The sequence below is a fragment of the Saccopteryx bilineata genome, chromosome 1 (genome assembly GCF_036850765.1).
Source record: "Saccopteryx bilineata isolate mSacBil1 chromosome 1, mSacBil1_pri_phased_curated, whole genome shotgun sequence".
NCBI lineage: Eukaryota > Metazoa > Chordata > Mammalia > Chiroptera > Emballonuridae > Saccopteryx > Saccopteryx bilineata.
The window spans coordinates 296,011,058-296,028,241 of NC_089490.1; the positions used below are offsets into that span (position 1 = coordinate 296,011,058).

The 17,184-nt window shown below is 42.7% G+C and overlaps 1 protein-coding gene across 7 annotated transcripts in view; it reads right to left on the reverse strand.

The window, feature by feature from the left end:
• DROSHA (drosha ribonuclease III) overlaps positions 1-17,184 on the reverse strand; it is a 139,191-nt gene that overhangs the window by 38,610 nt on the left and 83,397 nt on the right. For all 7 annotated transcript variants that reach the window (XM_066244146.1, XM_066244150.1, XM_066244136.1 and 4 more), the window contains 4 exons: positions 8,636-8,695; positions 7,208-7,307; positions 3,705-3,807; positions 1,281-1,351 (listed from right to left, as the gene is read on the reverse strand). In XM_066244146.1, coding sequence (XP_066100243.1) covers positions 1,281-1,351; positions 3,705-3,807; positions 7,208-7,307; positions 8,636-8,695 — 334 coding nt within the window. The remainder of the gene's footprint in view (positions 1-1,280; positions 1,352-3,704; positions 3,808-7,207; positions 7,308-8,635; positions 8,696-17,184) is intronic.

Here is a 17,184-nt window from a genome sequence, read left to right on the forward strand (position 1 = left end):
CTTGGTACTGGAAATAGAAGATAAGCCTGCTAAGGAGACAAGTGGGAGAGAAGCAATTTAAAGAGAGAAAAGAATCCCAACAAAAACTCATGCAATTAAGAACACAAGGTGTAAAGCTGCATGACTTCAGAGAAACAGGAGCGCGTGGATGGCGCGTGCAGATAAGACGGGAGAAAAAGCCGTGCGTGGGTGGGGGAGGCCGGTGGGTGTGCCCGCGAGGGGGCACACAGGAGCAGCACTGGCAGGAGGAAACGACACAAAGAGCTCACTACAACTGCCAGCAGAAGAGAAAGGCAGAACAAAGATATCTGCAGGCTGGAGAAAAGGACTTCAAATACATGCCATCTGCCACGGACATAAATCAAGATCCACACTTGTTTATGGTGTAGGACAAAGTGGGGGACAGGGAACATCTGTAGATAATTTTCCCATCAGGGAAGAAATTCAAACATATAAAATCATCACATATCTATAAAAACAGATTTAAAAAAAAATCATATCCTCAGATACAAACATCGTCCAGGTCCCATATTTCAAAACTATTGATTCTTTTTTTTCAACTACCCTAAGTAATACGGTAATAACATCTGACAGTCACTTAAGCTGAAGGTTGCACAACAGCTTAAAACACTGGCTCCCAATGTTCTTTATTACTCCATGAGGGCTATTTCATTCAATTATAATGACATTTCAATTTGGAATACAAAGCTGCCTCTCCCTTTAAATGTTAAATTGACTTGTTTTGGTACAAAAAGCATCCAGTATGCTCTATTACATGCAGGATTAAAAAAGGTAGCTCTAGCAATATTCATAGCTTAAAACTTTAGTAACAACAGAAACTGTTTCAAAATCCATTTTTTCTTAAACTATAATTTGCTTTAAAAAAACATATTGCCGTAGTCTTTATTAATAGCCCTATCAGAAACTCCCTATGAACTGAATTCCTGAAGTATGCATTTATCTAGTCTACATAACATAGAAACAAATCATAAACAGAAGAGCCAAAGGCAGAGATTCAACTAAGCCTGCAAGGGGTCGGTACCCAACGACGATAAAACAGAAAATCATAATTAACTCCAAGATACTTCAAAATAAAGCAAAATCCTGCTATATTAATATTCACATTTCATTTACAAATGACCAGGAGGGAAGAGAGAACTGAATAAGCTATTTCTGGTACATTCGCCTCTCCTACACTCTCTTTAAAACACAAAGACTGATATAAAAATCTTCTGTAATGATATGTAACTGAGAAAAATCAAATGGGTAGAGATAAATACCGGATCATTAAAGAGTAAGCGTCCAAATAGCTGCTTGGCTTCCTCCAGGCTTCCCTCCAAGTAAACAGCCCCTAGATAGAAGAGAGTACCCGGAGGAAGGCTGCATTAATACGCAAAGAAAATTACATATCCCGAGAAAAAGCAAACCGGCAAGCCAGAACCCACTCCAGAAGTAACTGACAAGATCAGAAGCAATTGTTTTAAAGGCAGTACTTTTCCTCTCCTGGCTATCCTTTGTATCATAAATATGAGACTGAAATACGAAATTCAATTTACTAAAATCTAAATTGAATAGTGTAAGTAGAAAAGGACAAATGTGAGCTATAAGGTATAGGTATGAATCTTACTACACTGCACACAAACACCTAACTTTACAAAAATGCTGTTTTATTTCATATATTTATAGTTTGTTTCAGACCACAGAGGAAACCTGAGTTCAGATCAATGAGGGCTTCTGCAAATCAAAATCAAGACAACCTTTACCTTCAATTTGAAATAATTATTTTAAAATAATTAAGCACTGTACACACATTTACCATTAATCATAACCAGTAAGTACTACAGTAACATTTTAACTGCATATCAAATAACTTTGGAGTAAGGTAATCATATATTCTTATGTCTGTCTTCACAAAGGTCATTTTTCATATAAAATATTAAAGACACTTAGCCACTGGAGCTTTTGATGACTAAACACCTGTATTCTCCATCAACATTTGTAGAAATAACAACAGTAATAATAATAGGCCTGACCTTGAGTGCTTGATCTCTGATCTGAAGGAGCAGATGGAGGAACAGGGAAGATGGGGATTGGATCTCAGTGACCCCACCAACGAGCGAGACAGGACTGAAGCCAACATTTTTGGAGACCTGGGACTGTCTCTATTTGTATTTTAACAACAGATTTCAACTGAGCATAAGAATCTCTCTCTATCTTCCCTTAACTGAAAGCATACAGAGTATGAAAACCAGATTTGCAAGAATAATAAAGCAAGTTTTTAAAGTCTGTTGAAAAAAAAATATCCGGACTACTAAAGAGTAAGAGTCCAAATAACTGTGTTGTAATGAGAACAGATCTTTTTGTGGTAAGAACTGGGGGCACGAATCACATTTGCCAGGTTCTGAGGCCAATGGTAACACTAACTATCAAAAATATTATGTGTACATGGCTCTGCCCAGTTGGCTCAGCAGTAGAGCATTGGCTTGGAGTATTGAAGTCCCAGGTTCGAATGCCGGCCAGGGCACACAGGAGAAGCGCCCATCTGCTTCTCCACCCCTCCCCCTCTCCTTCCTCTCTGTCTCTCTCTTCCCTTCCCACAGCCAAGGCTCCACTGGAGCAAAGTTGGCCTGGGTGCTGAGGATGGCTCTATGGCCTCTGCCTCAGGTGCTAGAATGGTTCTGGTTGCAACAGAGCAAGGGCCCCAGATGGGCAGAGCATTGCACCCTATTGGGCATGCCGGGTGGATCCAATTTGGGCGCACGCAGGAGCCTGTCTCTCTGTCTCCCTGCTTCTCACTTCAGAAAAATACAAAAAATAAATAAAAAATATTATGTGTACAGAGAACAGTGACTCCATGCGACAAACTCTAAATATAAGACATATTTGTGCAAAAAAAAAAAAATAGCTGTGAAAAGACTGGATAATTATTAAACACTCTTGCTACCATTATCAGCATAAAACTATAAAGGGAAGCTTTTATATTCATTTTCAAAGGAAGAGGGCAAAATTGATAAGGAAGTACAAAAGGCCTTTGAAAAATAAAATGTATTCAATCATTCACCTAAAAAAAAAAATCAAGGGCCTGTCAATCTACTGTAACATTTCATTGTAAAGCATACTTGCAATCACCAGCTAATTAACGCTTCGTCATTTTCCTGCACCTGTATTCTGGGTGCAATAAGAAGAAACTGAGGAAGTACAGTGTCTGCATCAGTCTTGCATCAAGAGAATAAATAATAGCTATATAGACTCAAGCCCTGGGGTTTTAAAAATGCCATGTTTTTAAAAAGTTTAAATCAAAGAATCTTGTAAATAGTTTAAAATGTGATCAAAAGCAGTATTAGGGGCCTCCCCAGTAACCAAATTACTGTTTATTTATGGATGTGATCCTGAATCAAATCTGGAAAGTAATCTGTCTCCATATTAATTCACTTCAATTCAATTCAGTATATATATATATATATATATATATATCCAAGCATGAACATGACATCAGACCATTTCAGGGACCAGGGATATGAGAAAAGCAAGCACAACTCTGCCTGGAAGAACCACAAAAACTTCGGCACAACGAGAGGGCATTATTCTAGGGACCTCACATACTTTGAGAACAAGTCATTCTGTCCCAAGTCTGCAGAATGAATTTTATGTGCTCTCCAGACATTTCAGACATGCAAGAAATAAGATTATAAAAAAGAAATTACCTATTAATGCTTCAAAACAATTAGCCATTGCATGTCGAAGATCTGATTCTCTACAAAGGTCAGGTCCATGGGCATAAAGCATAAATCGATCCAGCTCGAGTTTCTATAAAATTCAAAATGACAAAGACAGAATTTGGCAAAAAATCATAACTATAGTAACTCAAACTCCTAGGGGTAAAGGGTGATGGTTACAAAATAACTGACCTCTGTCAGTATATTAAGAAAGTTCAGTCTACCATTTTCTAGGAGCTCTTACATAGGGTTCAGCACTGACAGACCTTAACTTTCCCCCAAGCAGGCTTCTATAAACTCCATGTTAGGTTCAGACCAAGTACTAGCCAAACTGGAATAAGACTTCACTAAAAGACTGTGGGTTCACCCAATATGTCCGGGGAGACACAAACCCAACCCAAAGTTAACCTCTTTGATTCCAGTTACGTGGCACTGATGATGTTGGTACCATACAGAACAGATTTTCATGTGGTGAGTAAATGGGGACCCCCAGAAGACTTCAAAATGCCTTATATCTCTAAATCTTTTCTTTCAAACTTGGCAAGGAATTGGGGGTTCCTATATCCTTGTACTTGTGCCCCCTTTCTGAGCTCTCCACATTCACATTTTGAAGGCTCAGTAAGATCTTCTCAGCAATGAGTTAGATTTATTTTAACAGCTCTGGGAATATTTTTTGTAATGAATTATGTTTCCTTATTTTATTTGTCCTTAGAAAAATTTAAAACCAAATTTGTGGCCCAGTTCTAGAAATTGTGTAGGACTTATAAATACATCTGTGTATACTGACTTTACCTCTCCCTTCATTTTACCCTTTGAGTAAAGACTATTGACTCTTTTCTCTTTACCTTGAGTTCAGTATCTACTTATCTCTTATCCTATTGTATTATAATACACAAATGATTCAAGTCCCTTTAGAACTAGAAAGAGAATGTACTTCTGAGAATACAACTTCTGAGATTAAATTAAATAGAAATCACAAGTCTTTCCATAAAAGGAGACACAATATTGCATAAGCAGGTACTAAATCTGTTTCCATTACCATGTAATTCAATTCAATAAATACTTACTAAGCAGTAACATGCCGTGCAACATGGAACAAGACACAAGTCAATGAACATCCCCACAATACAAGTCTCAGATAAAAGATACGTAGATTATGTATATTTTAGTATGTGTGTTAAAAATATCCATATCTATTTATACTGGAAAAAGACAGAGACAATAAAAACAAAACATATGCTCTCAGTATTTTGTATTGCTAGGAATTCATGAGTATAAAATATACCCAAATGAGAGTTTTGACTACCACATATGCAACAGTAGATAACATCTCTTAAAAAAGTGATCCCCAAGTACAAGAGTTTATTCTAGAATATGTAAATTTCATCTGTTTCACAACTTCACTGGAAAAATCCAATTGTTTGCTATCTCTGGAGCCCTACTTGAGGGTAGACTGCAAGCCACATTTCATATTATAAACAACTATTTTGGAATACTACGAATTTTCCAACTTCTCATAAACACTGCTGTATATCCTTATTTTTTTATGTATGCATTAGTGAAACTTTTAAAAAGAAGAGTGGTATTCAGTTATGCATGTGGGGTAAAATGTTCATTTGTCTGAATAGTTATCTTAGAGTCACCAGTCAGTTCTCAAAGGGGCCAGCAGGCCTCCATCTGCTTAAGCCCCACTGGTCTAGACCGAAGAGCAAACCAGCACTGCCCTGGGTGGAGCAGACAGGTGCTGCGTGCTACGGCAATGGGGGTGTTGGTGTGGAGGAAAACCAAACAGAAATCCCTGAAGGGAGAAAGTGGCCACCCCTTCTACCTCATGGTCTTGCAAAGCACCCAGCCTGTTACTTAGCAGCTTCTGTTTTCACACTAGGGCAATCCCCCACACTTTGTAAACACATTTTAAAAAAAAACAATTACGCAATTCCATTATATCTAAAACTACAAAGAAAACAATGGCAGAGGGAGATAATCTATTAATGTTATTTCCAATGGACATTCATGTGGACTACTAGGAAGCCGCTTGACAGTTTAATCAACTTCACACTGAAGCAGTTTTACTGAGACTTGTGGAACTGTATTCACTGTGAGGCTGCTAAAACCAAGTTAGCATACGTGTTGCCTACAGTTTCCATTAAGGTATCATTATCTCCACTCTCAAATGCCACTAAAGCTGGGGGAGAGCCTCCTGCTGTAGCTACAACGATGCTGCTACAGAAAAGGAAACAACGCACTCACTAACACAAACACCAGGCGATAAAATGAACATTTTGAATGTAATTAATGCCTTGGCAAGATCAAATTACGGTCAGCCACAAACTAGAATGGGTTTTACATGGTTATTTCTATCAAATTCCAACATTTATATCAAAATGAAGAAAACAATAAAACTTACTTAAGGTAAACACCAAGGACAACTCACAAAAGCCTTTTCAGCAGATCATCAGTGTGCGGGGATTTAAGAGCCACAATCTCCCCTACTACTGAATGAATCCACAGGTCAAGAAAATGCAATGATTTTTAATGAAAACAGTGGTAGCTGCAATAAAAACTACCTCCTTCTAATTCATTTATATGTTTGAGTGATTACCCTGATGACCAGGCACTGTGCCACGCCTTTATAAACCAAATCATTAAACTGAAAAGATAATTCATGTGGTTCCCACAGCTTCTCTGTGTGGCAAGTGCTAACACCGTCTCCATTTACAGATGAGAGAGCAGAGGCTTGGAGAAGAAAAGAACAATTCGTCCATGGTCCCCCACTCTGTCAGAGGGCAGTGCCCGTGTTCTTTCTGTTATGATTTATTATAATAAAGGCACACACAGATAGGAACATCAACTGAGATGACATAAGAAAAACCTAAATCTTAATTGATGAAATCTGTAATTCTAAGGGATCCTTTAAGATCTATAAAGTATCCCCTATGGACATAAATGATATAAATGGTCTGGACAATTATGTCCAAAGCTGTAATTCTGCTTGTTAGAGTACATGAAAAACACATGTAATAAAAAAATATTACACAAAGGGAAAATACAAAAAGTTCATTTCTTTTGTCTGCTCTCATGTTCCTTTTCCCCAAATGTTCATGCACATTTGTCAAAATTTTCCCCTTTTGTTATAGTTTCCTCACCGTGGAGTTCATTAGCTGCTGGTGAAACTCACAAAAGTATTATATCCTTAAAACCCAAACAAAAAAATCCTTCCTGGTCTATAAAATATTAAACCCTAAATATATGCTAAAGCCATGATGGGGAACCTTTTTATAAAAACCGCCCACTTTGCAGTGCTGGTCAACCTGGTCCCTCCCGCCCACTAGTGGGCGTTCCAGTTTTGATGGTGGGCGGTAGTGGAGCAACCAAACTGCGCCATCACGGTGCTAATGGTGCTAAAGGGTTACTTTTTCAAATGAAAAATCATGCACAGACTGAAGGAGAGATGGTCAGGCTTCCCTCCTGTGCTCTCAATGTGGCTGTACCTTCGCTAGCATGGCGAGGTGCTGATTCTGAACAATGGCAGTCCGGTAAGTTGCTAAGCCTCCTTCTTCCAGACTAGGGAACAAATAGTACAGATGGACACTGCAAAAAGAGCCCAGAAATAAATATGCATTAGAACATTTCATCTGTAGCTCTGAGTCACAAAACTAGGCCGGGCATAAAGGCTCAGCGCAAAAGATACCAGCTGAATTGAACCAAACCTAAAGGGTCTGACTAAAGTCTTCAAAAGTTAAATAGAAAGCACTATATACCTGAATGTGCCAAAACCCAAACAGCACATTTCACTCATATTTTCACCTTTTTTTTTTTTCTGTTAAAAAGTGCCTCTGGGCCTTGGCCGGTTGGTTCAGTGGTAGAGTGTTGGCCTGGCAGTGTGGAAGTCCCGGGTTCAATTCCTGGTCAGGGTACTCGGGAGAAGCAACCATATGCTTCTTCATCCTCCCCCTCCTTCTCCTTTTCTCCGGTTGGGCTCTGAGTGGCCCCTGAAGAGAAGCCCAGAAAGCCCTGGGCAGGGCAGCAGTGGAGGCACATTCTTCACAAGGACAGACAGGGACAGGAATAGAACTGAGAGTGGCACTTGTGGCCGGTTGGACTGTAAGAACGAGCCTACAGGAGCTGATCAGGACAGTGTGGGAACGGGAAAAAGGCCCACAGAACACGTTGGGACCACAGGAGCCACTGATGTCCCCTCACTCTCACACCAGCTGTTCAGGTCCACCAAGCTTGTTTAGTCCTATCGTGTCTGGTGAGAGCAGCTTTAGGGAGCAACCCCACTGGCTCATTATGTCCTTCTTGGGAGAAAAAAGGTGACCTAAACAATAAAAATAGCTCAAGACAGTTGTAAGAAAAGCATGTGTTATATATCCTTTAAAGGAAAAATTACGTGAATATGAAAAAACAAAACACACTTTCCTGCCCCTACGTTCAAATTAAGGACCCTAAAATGCATCTGGGGAGAACACACACACATGCACACACATCAAATCTTGTCATTAAAATTACTTGTAAGCTTTACTTCCCTTGAGATCAGAAAGAGTGAGAAAGGGATCAAAGACAAATCCTAGAAAATGAAATGACATTTTAAAATATCATCCCTTTCTTTACAAATTGAATATAAGCTCTGAAGCATCTAGACCAAGGCAGGCTGATCTCTTGTGGCTGTAGCAACTTGAACATAAACTTGACAGGACAGAGACACCAGCCTTTCATCTTGTAATCTTGCTCATTACAGCAACAGTGAGTGCAAGTTATCAGGGCAAGAGCCACAGACATGTGGCTTTTAAGCTCCACAGCAGAGACAAAATACAAGATGTTTCAATGGCTTATTTGACTAATTACAAAGAAGGCAATGTATTAAGTATGTTACTTACAAAATGTAATTACTGGGGAAGAGTAGAAAGCCTCCTTACCTGGTTAGAAATTCAACAACAGCATCACCCAGGAACTCCAACCGTTCATTGTGATTAATCCTAGAGGAAAATTTTAAAAATCACTTAAAATAGCAGGCATTTACATCCCCTCCCTCTCTCCTCAAAGAAAGAACACATGAGGGTTAGCTCCTTTAATTTTTTTTTCTTAGAGAGGAAGTGAGAGAGAAACATAGATTTGTTGTTTCATTTATTTACACATTCATTGATTGATTCTTGTATGTGCCCTGACCAGGAACCAAATCCGCAACCTTAGTGCCTCAGAACAATGTTCTAACCAACTGAACTACCCAGCCAGAGCTTGAGGGTAGCTCCTTTGATAACAAAAACACCTTACCTTGTTCCTTTTAATCAAAAGCACTGAGTGCCATCTTAGCCCCCTGGGAAAGTGAGGGGACATTCCCTCCCACCAAGGGGTGCAGGCTTTCCAACCTAGGGGCTTCCTTCCCCTAGGAATCAGATTTAAAGTGAGGAGGCAGCATCCTAACAATCATGAAGCGTTCTACACAGCTGCAGGTAGACAAGAGAAGGGAGAATGTGTTCTAGTGAGAGTTGGAACTGCACACTGAAAAATCAGTTCAGGGACAATGTTCTGAGGACAGCTTCCCACTGCCCGAACTCTAGCCTGCATGGTGTTTCAGTCCCACTATGCTGTAGTGTCCCAGCTATGTGCTGGGCTCCTGCTTCACAGCTGCCTCATGCCCTCTAAGAAGGGCCCCCCAAACGCTCAGGGCTGATGCTTGGCGGCTCTCTGCCGCCTGCAGCTTTCCGCTCTGTCCTGGGCAAGGACCACGCTGACAACATGCTTGACCTTCCAGGGCCAGCAAAATGCTCACTTCTCTATGCACCTATGAGAGCTGGGATTTGGAAGCTGAGAAAAAGAAAAGAATAAAGGTCAAAGTCTAGACTTCGTCTTAGTAGCTGGGCAAAAACAGCTGCATTTACTGCAAGGGGAAGACCAAAAGCAGAAAAGGTCTGAGGAGAGGCAAGCGCTGCATTCTAGACATGCCTGCTCGAAAAGGCCAGAGTGCCCACACCCAAGTGAAGAGATGTGTTAACGTGCTGTTCCCGGGCATGGACAAAGCTGGTAAGAAGTCTCTTCGAGTGTGGCCACATTCAGACAGGATTTCAGGCGAAGGGGCCAGGCGGCACTGCCTAGGGAGAGATCGCGTCTAGAGGAAAGGGGGCCTCCGCTGGAGCCCGGGGAGGGCACAGCTGAGGTCAAGCAGAAGGGAAGCCGGTGAAGGAGGAGGACAGGCCAGGCAGGTGGAAGGGAGGCCAGCGGCATCCTCTAGCTGAAGGGAGGAACATGTCTCCAGAAAGAAACATACAAGTATGGTGAGAAGCAGCAGCAGACGCCACTGATGGGCAATCTCTTTGGGTCATGGGCACAAACCTGCCTCTGACCGGAGTAGGCTGGGGTCTAGTGAGTTATCTAAAGCCATAAATGAGAAGAATCTGAGTACCTGCTTCAGTGCTAGCTGCAGAAGGAGAAAATACGGGGTTTGGGGCTGAGTAACGAGAGGAAACCAGAAAGAACAGTGACAACGGTAAGGAGGCAAAGAGGGCAGGCCGAGCCCCCGGGCCAGAGCAAGGACAGCAGGGCACAGGCCTGAGAGCAGCTCGCCTCCCGACTCCAGGAGCTTCCTTAAACACCCTGGACACGGACCCTTGGCGCCCCCCAAATTCAGTAACTGACTATCAAGTCTGAACCTGTCTGGCCTTTTAAGCCACTCTTTATCTAGTGCCACTGTACCCACCCATTTTTATCTGCTTGCAACAGCAAGTTAGAACCCTAAGGTGACCAACATGGGCTCTGGCCCTGACACACGCCACCCCTTCTCCCGCACACGTTCCCTCTGCTGTCCCTGCTCGTTCCCAAGGTCAGCTGGGAGGCCTGCCCAGTTACAAGGGCTCTCAGGGCTGCGGGCTCATCCACTCCACCATCCCCACACTTACCACTCAATTTAAGACAAAATTACAAATATTTTTTTGTTGTTGTCTGTTTCGTGGGTTCCAGTTTAGTTTCCCTATTTAAGTCTTCCTACAGTTTCAATATATGTAAAACAGTTTTTTAAATTTGTAGATTAAATGACCATTGTCTACCAAATCATCTACCTGGCATTTTGAGTTCTATTTTATATTTTTGACATATCTCATAAGTTCAATTTTATATTATTTGACATATCTCACACATAAGAGTATGACATATCTCATAGTCCTCTACTGTACCACCCCTACACTTTGGAACTTTAAAGGGAACATCAATGTAAAAGGAGAAAACTATAAAGATCTGAGCAACAAAGAAGCAATTCTGAACACTCATTTCAATGTATGGCCTTTACTTATATGAAAAAGGCATTCTGGAAGACAGTTAATAGCCAATAATGGGAAATGGGGGGGAAAAAGAAAGAAAAATGTATAGCTACTGTTAAGAATTCTTTATCTAAAAGTTTAACAAAAAAGAAAAGAAAACAAGCATTAGGCCATAAAACAGTAGCAAATGTTTTGTTCCTTCTCCCATTATTTATACTTTCCTTGCTCACCGTCATTATAAATACAAGCGAGCTCCAAGATGAGACGTTTACCGAGCAGCAAGCTCTCCATTTGTTTTTGAGAACGGAATCAACAGAGGCATTATGAAATCTAGATTAACTGTAACATTTATATAACACATTTGCTCTGAGGAATTCAAAGCACTTTTATACAAGAATCCTTGTAACAGTAATTACTGTAAGATGTCATTTACTTCATGGAAAACCATTTTGAATTTGAGCAAAGTCCAAGGGTAACTGCTAGAATGACAGTATGGAATACATTTCTCTTTGCCTTCAAAGCCCCAAGCAGTAACTGGTAGAGTAGAGCAAGAAAGGACCTTAGAGCTCAGTTGAATCTTCTACCCAATTCAGAAATCCCTTCTATTTATTATATCCATCTGCCTACACACTTGGGGGAGTGGAGGTCACAGGGTTCTAGATCTGAGACCCACTGGAGCCATGGATCCCAGGTCATACATCTTTGGGATTTAACTTGAAACATTTAAGTCAGTAAATCCACTCAGAGGAATTCACATATTTTAAATGCATACTGTTACTGTGTTTTCAATGCAAAATACTTGTGTATAACTGATTTAAAATACACTTAGCAATTAGCATTTCCTTAAACACACAGACATTAATAAATAGTCTGTAGGTGCCTCTCTGTTGGTCCAATGGATTCTATGTTCTGTCTATCATTGATGCTACCAATCAAAACACAATAAACCAAGGCTGCTTGATTCCCTCATTTTTCCATTACCAGTCTTCTGGCCCCTCTTTCCCAAAGGTCTGACTGATAGTACATGGATTACTTAAATGCCACCAAATGCCTAATCCTTCAGAGAACCTTTCTGTGGTAACATTTCATTGCTATTTGCACGAGTTAAATGTAACTGAAATTTATGAGGTTAAGCTCTCTAACACTTTAAAATTATGGGTGGCATATTCATTTGAGATGATGTCACCATAAAAGTTCATTATTTTGCAGTTTTGATAGGCAGACAGGATTTTATTTATTAAGTTTGTCCTCATGATTTTTGTATATCCTCGCTGATCCCAAATCAGAATAAATAAAATATTAACCAGCCATTTAAACCTCTGCTGATGGCACCTGACCATTGGTGGCATAGTGGATAGAGCATCAACCCAGGACAATGAGGTCCCAGGTTCGAAACCCCAAGGTCCTTGGCTTGAACACAGACTCATCTGGCTGGACTGTGAGGTCACTGACATGATCACATGGTCACTGGCTTGAGTCCAAGGTCGCCGGCTTGAGCCCAAGGTCGCTGGCTTGAGCAAGGAGTCACTGGCTTGGCGGGAGCCCCCCCCCAATCAAGGCACATATGAGAAAGCAATCAATGAACAGCTAAGGTGCTGAAACTACAAGTTGATGCTTCTAATCTCTCTCCCTTACTTCCCCTCTTCCATCGCTCTGGCTTAAAGAAATAACAACAAACCTCTGGTGATGGCTCTGACCATGACACTTCTTTAATGCCCAGTCCCCCTATTGCTAGCCAAGTAAATAACCTTTGATACAAGTAATATCATGAGTAGCATTCCTTCCTTTAATAATCATTTGCTGAGGCCCTGCTCTGTGAAACACACTAGTTGCAATAGGAAAGGACATTTAAAGAGAAAAAATAGAAGAGTAAGACCACTTACAAGAAGAAAATCAGCCCATCACATAATTACAATGCATGGGGGAACTAGAATATGCAGGTAGAGCAGATGCCTGCAGGGCTTGGGCAGGAAGTCACCAGGTTACAGCGCTCCACAGGCAGCTACACATGCCTGGTGGCCTTCGGGGAAGGGGGACAGCACACTCGACAGCACAGTAAATGCTTCTGGTGTCTCACTGGTCTGACTGGTGTGAGCGAGCCACAAGGAAAGACATACCTGGAAAAGCGGCCTAAGGCCAAGTTATGTACGTTGGGACTGCCAGGTGGGGAGGTTCCAACTTACTCAGTAGGTGACAAGACGTCACAGAAAGCTCTCAACTAGAATCAAAGTCCAGAAACAGCAGGTGACTGGTGGCAGTGGGAAGGGGAGCCAGCAGATTTGGGCATTAATTATACTGCAGGTGGGCAGGGTGGGAGAAGCGGCTCTCAGGGGGACTAGGAGGAGTCGATCAAGAGCCCCTCCAGGCCTCTCCTCTGCCCGCCTGCTCGCCCAGCTCCCCTTTGCCATCAGTGCCAAAGACAGGGCTCCCAAACCACTTGCTGGCGCTCTCTCCCGCTCTCCTTTCTGAAGTCTGAAATTCTGAGCAAGCTTGCTTGGGAGAAGACATAACCACCGACACTTGTAATTTGATGGTGTTTGCTTCAAAGATATATAAACACTTCCAAGGAACAGAGACTACTGCATTCCATTTCATAATAGCAAACTAGGAAACCAATAGAGAGGGCAAATCCTTTCAAGTGAACTCCATTATTCAAGTGCATAGGATAAAAATGACCTAGAATCCCTAAACAACCACCAGGGCGATCCTAGCCCCACAGCAGTCTTGTGTGTATACTTTGTTTTTGCCCTTCACTGAAGCACTTAGCAGAGCCCCTCTGACAGCAGGACATTTACCATATTTCCCCATGTGTAAGCACCCTTTTCCGAAAAATTTGGAGTCTAAAAACTGGGTGTGTCTTATACAGTGGTTGTAGATTTTTTTATTGCATTTCCTGCTTTTTCACACTTGTTCTCTTTGTGCTCATTGTTTCATACCTGGGTGAAAAGATCCTGGGATAATATCAAGATTGAGATCATTGTCAAGTCATTTAAGAAGTGTGGCATTTCAAATGCCATAGATGGAATTGAGGACGAGAAAAGATATGAAGAAAGTGATTCATCATCAGACACAGATGGGGACAAGCTAATGGATGGGAGTTTTGACAGTGATAAGGAGTTGTATGAATTTTATGATGAATAAAACTTGAGTTCAATAACTTTATGTAATACATTTTTTTTCAAATTTTGGGTCCCAAAATTAAGGAGCATCTTATACATGGGGAAATACGCTATGTTTACAGCACTCTCACCCTAGTCCAGGTAGTCAGGCCTCCTAGTGACTGGAGCTTTGTCTCACTTGCCCTTGGATCACCTAAAATACCCACCAACTGCCTCAAACAGCAAAAGGCACTGGATACATGTCTGTTCAATTACATTTGCATGAAGCTTCTTAGGTACAGCTCCCAGGGCTGTGCCCAGCTGGGGAAGGCTAGAGAGCAACACCCCAGCAGCTGCAGACCCAGCCAGGGGGCCGGAGGCCAGGACTCTCCCTGAAGAGCCAGAACCCTCCCTGAAGAGAAACTCCAGTCAGCTCCGCAAATAGATCAGAGACAGGACAAGGGACTCTCAAAACCAGCACCAAAGGCCAGAAGTCAAAGGACACAAGAAATTATTTCTTCTCTGTCAACAGTAATCATTTTCAAAATGGGAAATTCAGGAATAACAGTTTTTCAGCTATCATTCCTGTTGCCATTGTAAGTAAGCCATCTCTGGAATAGAGCAAAAGAAAACATAAACCATGGGGTCTGAAAGTGCTATCGAAGACATTAATTTACATACCAGCAAGTGTAGTTGGGGCAGATGAAACAAAGACCATTTAAAGCTGGCCATACCAGCGATTAGGCACCTGATGTCATTCAGTTTTCCGGGGTAATAAGGAGTTTACACAGGCCTAGCCCACTTCCTTCCCGGATTGTTCAGGGGCTCAAGGTCAAACAAAATGAGAATATTAATACAGAAAAGTATCTTTTAAAATCAAGAAATAAAATAAGGAAAGCTAACATATCAACTTTCCAGCCTATTACATAAGGCCAGTATTATTCTCATGATTCCAAACAAAAGCATACAGGAGGCCCTCGCTGGTTGGCCCAGTGGTAGAGCGTCGGCCTGGTGTGTGGAAATCCCGGGTTCGATTCCCAGCCAGGGTACACAGGAGAAGCGCCCATCTGCTTCTCCACCCTTCCCCCTCTCCTTTCTCTCTGTTTCTGCCTTCCCCTCCCACAGTCAAAGCTCCATTGAGCAAAGTTGGCCCGGGCGCTGAGGATGGCTCCATGGCCTCCACCTCAGGCGCTGGAATGGCTCTGGCCACAACGAAGCAATGGCCAGATGGGCAGAGCATCGCCCTCTGGTGGGCATGCCAGGTGGATCCCGGTCGGGCACATGCGGGAGTCTGTCTCTCTGCTTTCCTGCTTCTTCTCACTTCAGAAAAATACCAAAAAAGAAAAAAAAGCATCACAGGAAATTAAAGCTACAGAATTGTTTCTCTTATAGACACAAATCCTCAACACTAACAAATTTGCAGCATATAAAAAGGATTATACATGATGATCAAGTGGGATGTACCCCAAGAAAGCAAGGTTGGTTAAACACCCAAATATCAATTAACTAATACACCATATGAATAGAATAAATGAAAAATAACACACAATCATCTCAATAAATGCAGAAAGGGCATTTGACAAAATTCAACACACGTTCATAATAAAAACATTACGCAATCTAGGAGGAGAAGGAAATGTCTTCAACCTGACAAAGGACATCTAAGAAAAACGCAAAGCCAATACCATACTCAATGATGAAAGACTGAATGCTTTCGCCTTAATATTAGGAAAAAGACAAGCATCTGCTCTCTCCACTTCCACTTAATATTGTATATAGTAAGGCTCTAGCCAGGGCAACAAGGTTAAGAAAAAGAAACAAAAGATATCCATACTGAAAAGGAAAAAGGAAAATTATTTCTATTTGCATGTGATATAATTATATATATAGAATAGCCTAAGGAGAGGAGAGACAAGATGGCGCTGGAGTAGGCGGACGTACCAGCATCTACCTCCCAGAACCAATGTGGATTACAAACTAATTTTATGAACTATCAGCTGGAAAAACCAACTTTGGACTAAACTAAAAGGACTCTTCAACCAAGGAACGCTGAAGAAGCCACACCGAGACTGGTAGGAAAAGTGGAAACGCGGAGAGGGCTGCCCAGCTTCTCGGAGCGAACGGCAGCTGGGAGAGACTCGCGTGGCGGGAAGTGAGTTTAGCAAAGGGGAAAGGGTCCTGAGCCCCAGGAACAAAGCCCCAGCCTGCAGCCCCAGAGCCCAGAAGAAGCGTAAGGACAGTATTTAGCTGGAAACAAGTCAGGATACTGTTTGTGAGAGAGTCTGATTTCTCAGACCCAGGATCCTTCTTAAAGGGACCACGCAGAACATCTCTCTCACAAACACTCACCCGGGGCTCCTGGAGACGGAGGGAGAGGGGAGAGAACCACAGTAACAGGAAGAGAGTGCAATCTAGGAGGCACAGGGAGAAACATTTTGGGAGATAGCCACTCTAACCCCTGGGACGAGGCACTCCCCAAAGCTGAAGTGAATATTTCCCCCGGAAACAGCAATACCAGCAAAGGGAAGCAGGAGAGCAGCCAAACAAGCTCCCCCGCAGCATTCAGAGCAGAGTCGCATAGAAGGAGGGAGCTTTCGGGTCTACAGTAGTGAGTCTTAGGGTCCGAGCTGCAACGCCCCCACCCACGCGGCTGAGGGCGCACCGGAGAGCGGGCGGCAGCGGGAGACAAAAGCGCGGTTCTGCTGGCAGGGGCGGAAGCCGGCTGGCCACCACTGGGCTCAGGTGTGAGCTCAATCTTGCCCGGCTAGGGAGAAGGGGGCGTGCAAAAGCGGCCAAGCTCAGCTGCCGGCAGCCTGTAATCCAGCCTCCGGGAGAAGGGCGGGAAACCCAGAAAGGGTAGAAACCAGCCCCGGGGCAAGGGCAGAGGAGCACATCCCTGCCCCACCCGTGCAACCCAGGCTTGCGGTCTGACTTGGTAGCCTGCTCCTCCCGCGAGGGTGGAGCCAAAAGCCCAGAAGAGGCGGAGTTCCACTACGAAGCTGAGCTTGGGCACGCAGCCCTGCCTGGCGGTAGAGCCAAGGCTAGCAGCTGTTCCTTGAGTGGGATCATCCTGCAAAGGCAGGGCGAAAGCTCGGAAACAGGTGGAGACCCGCAGCA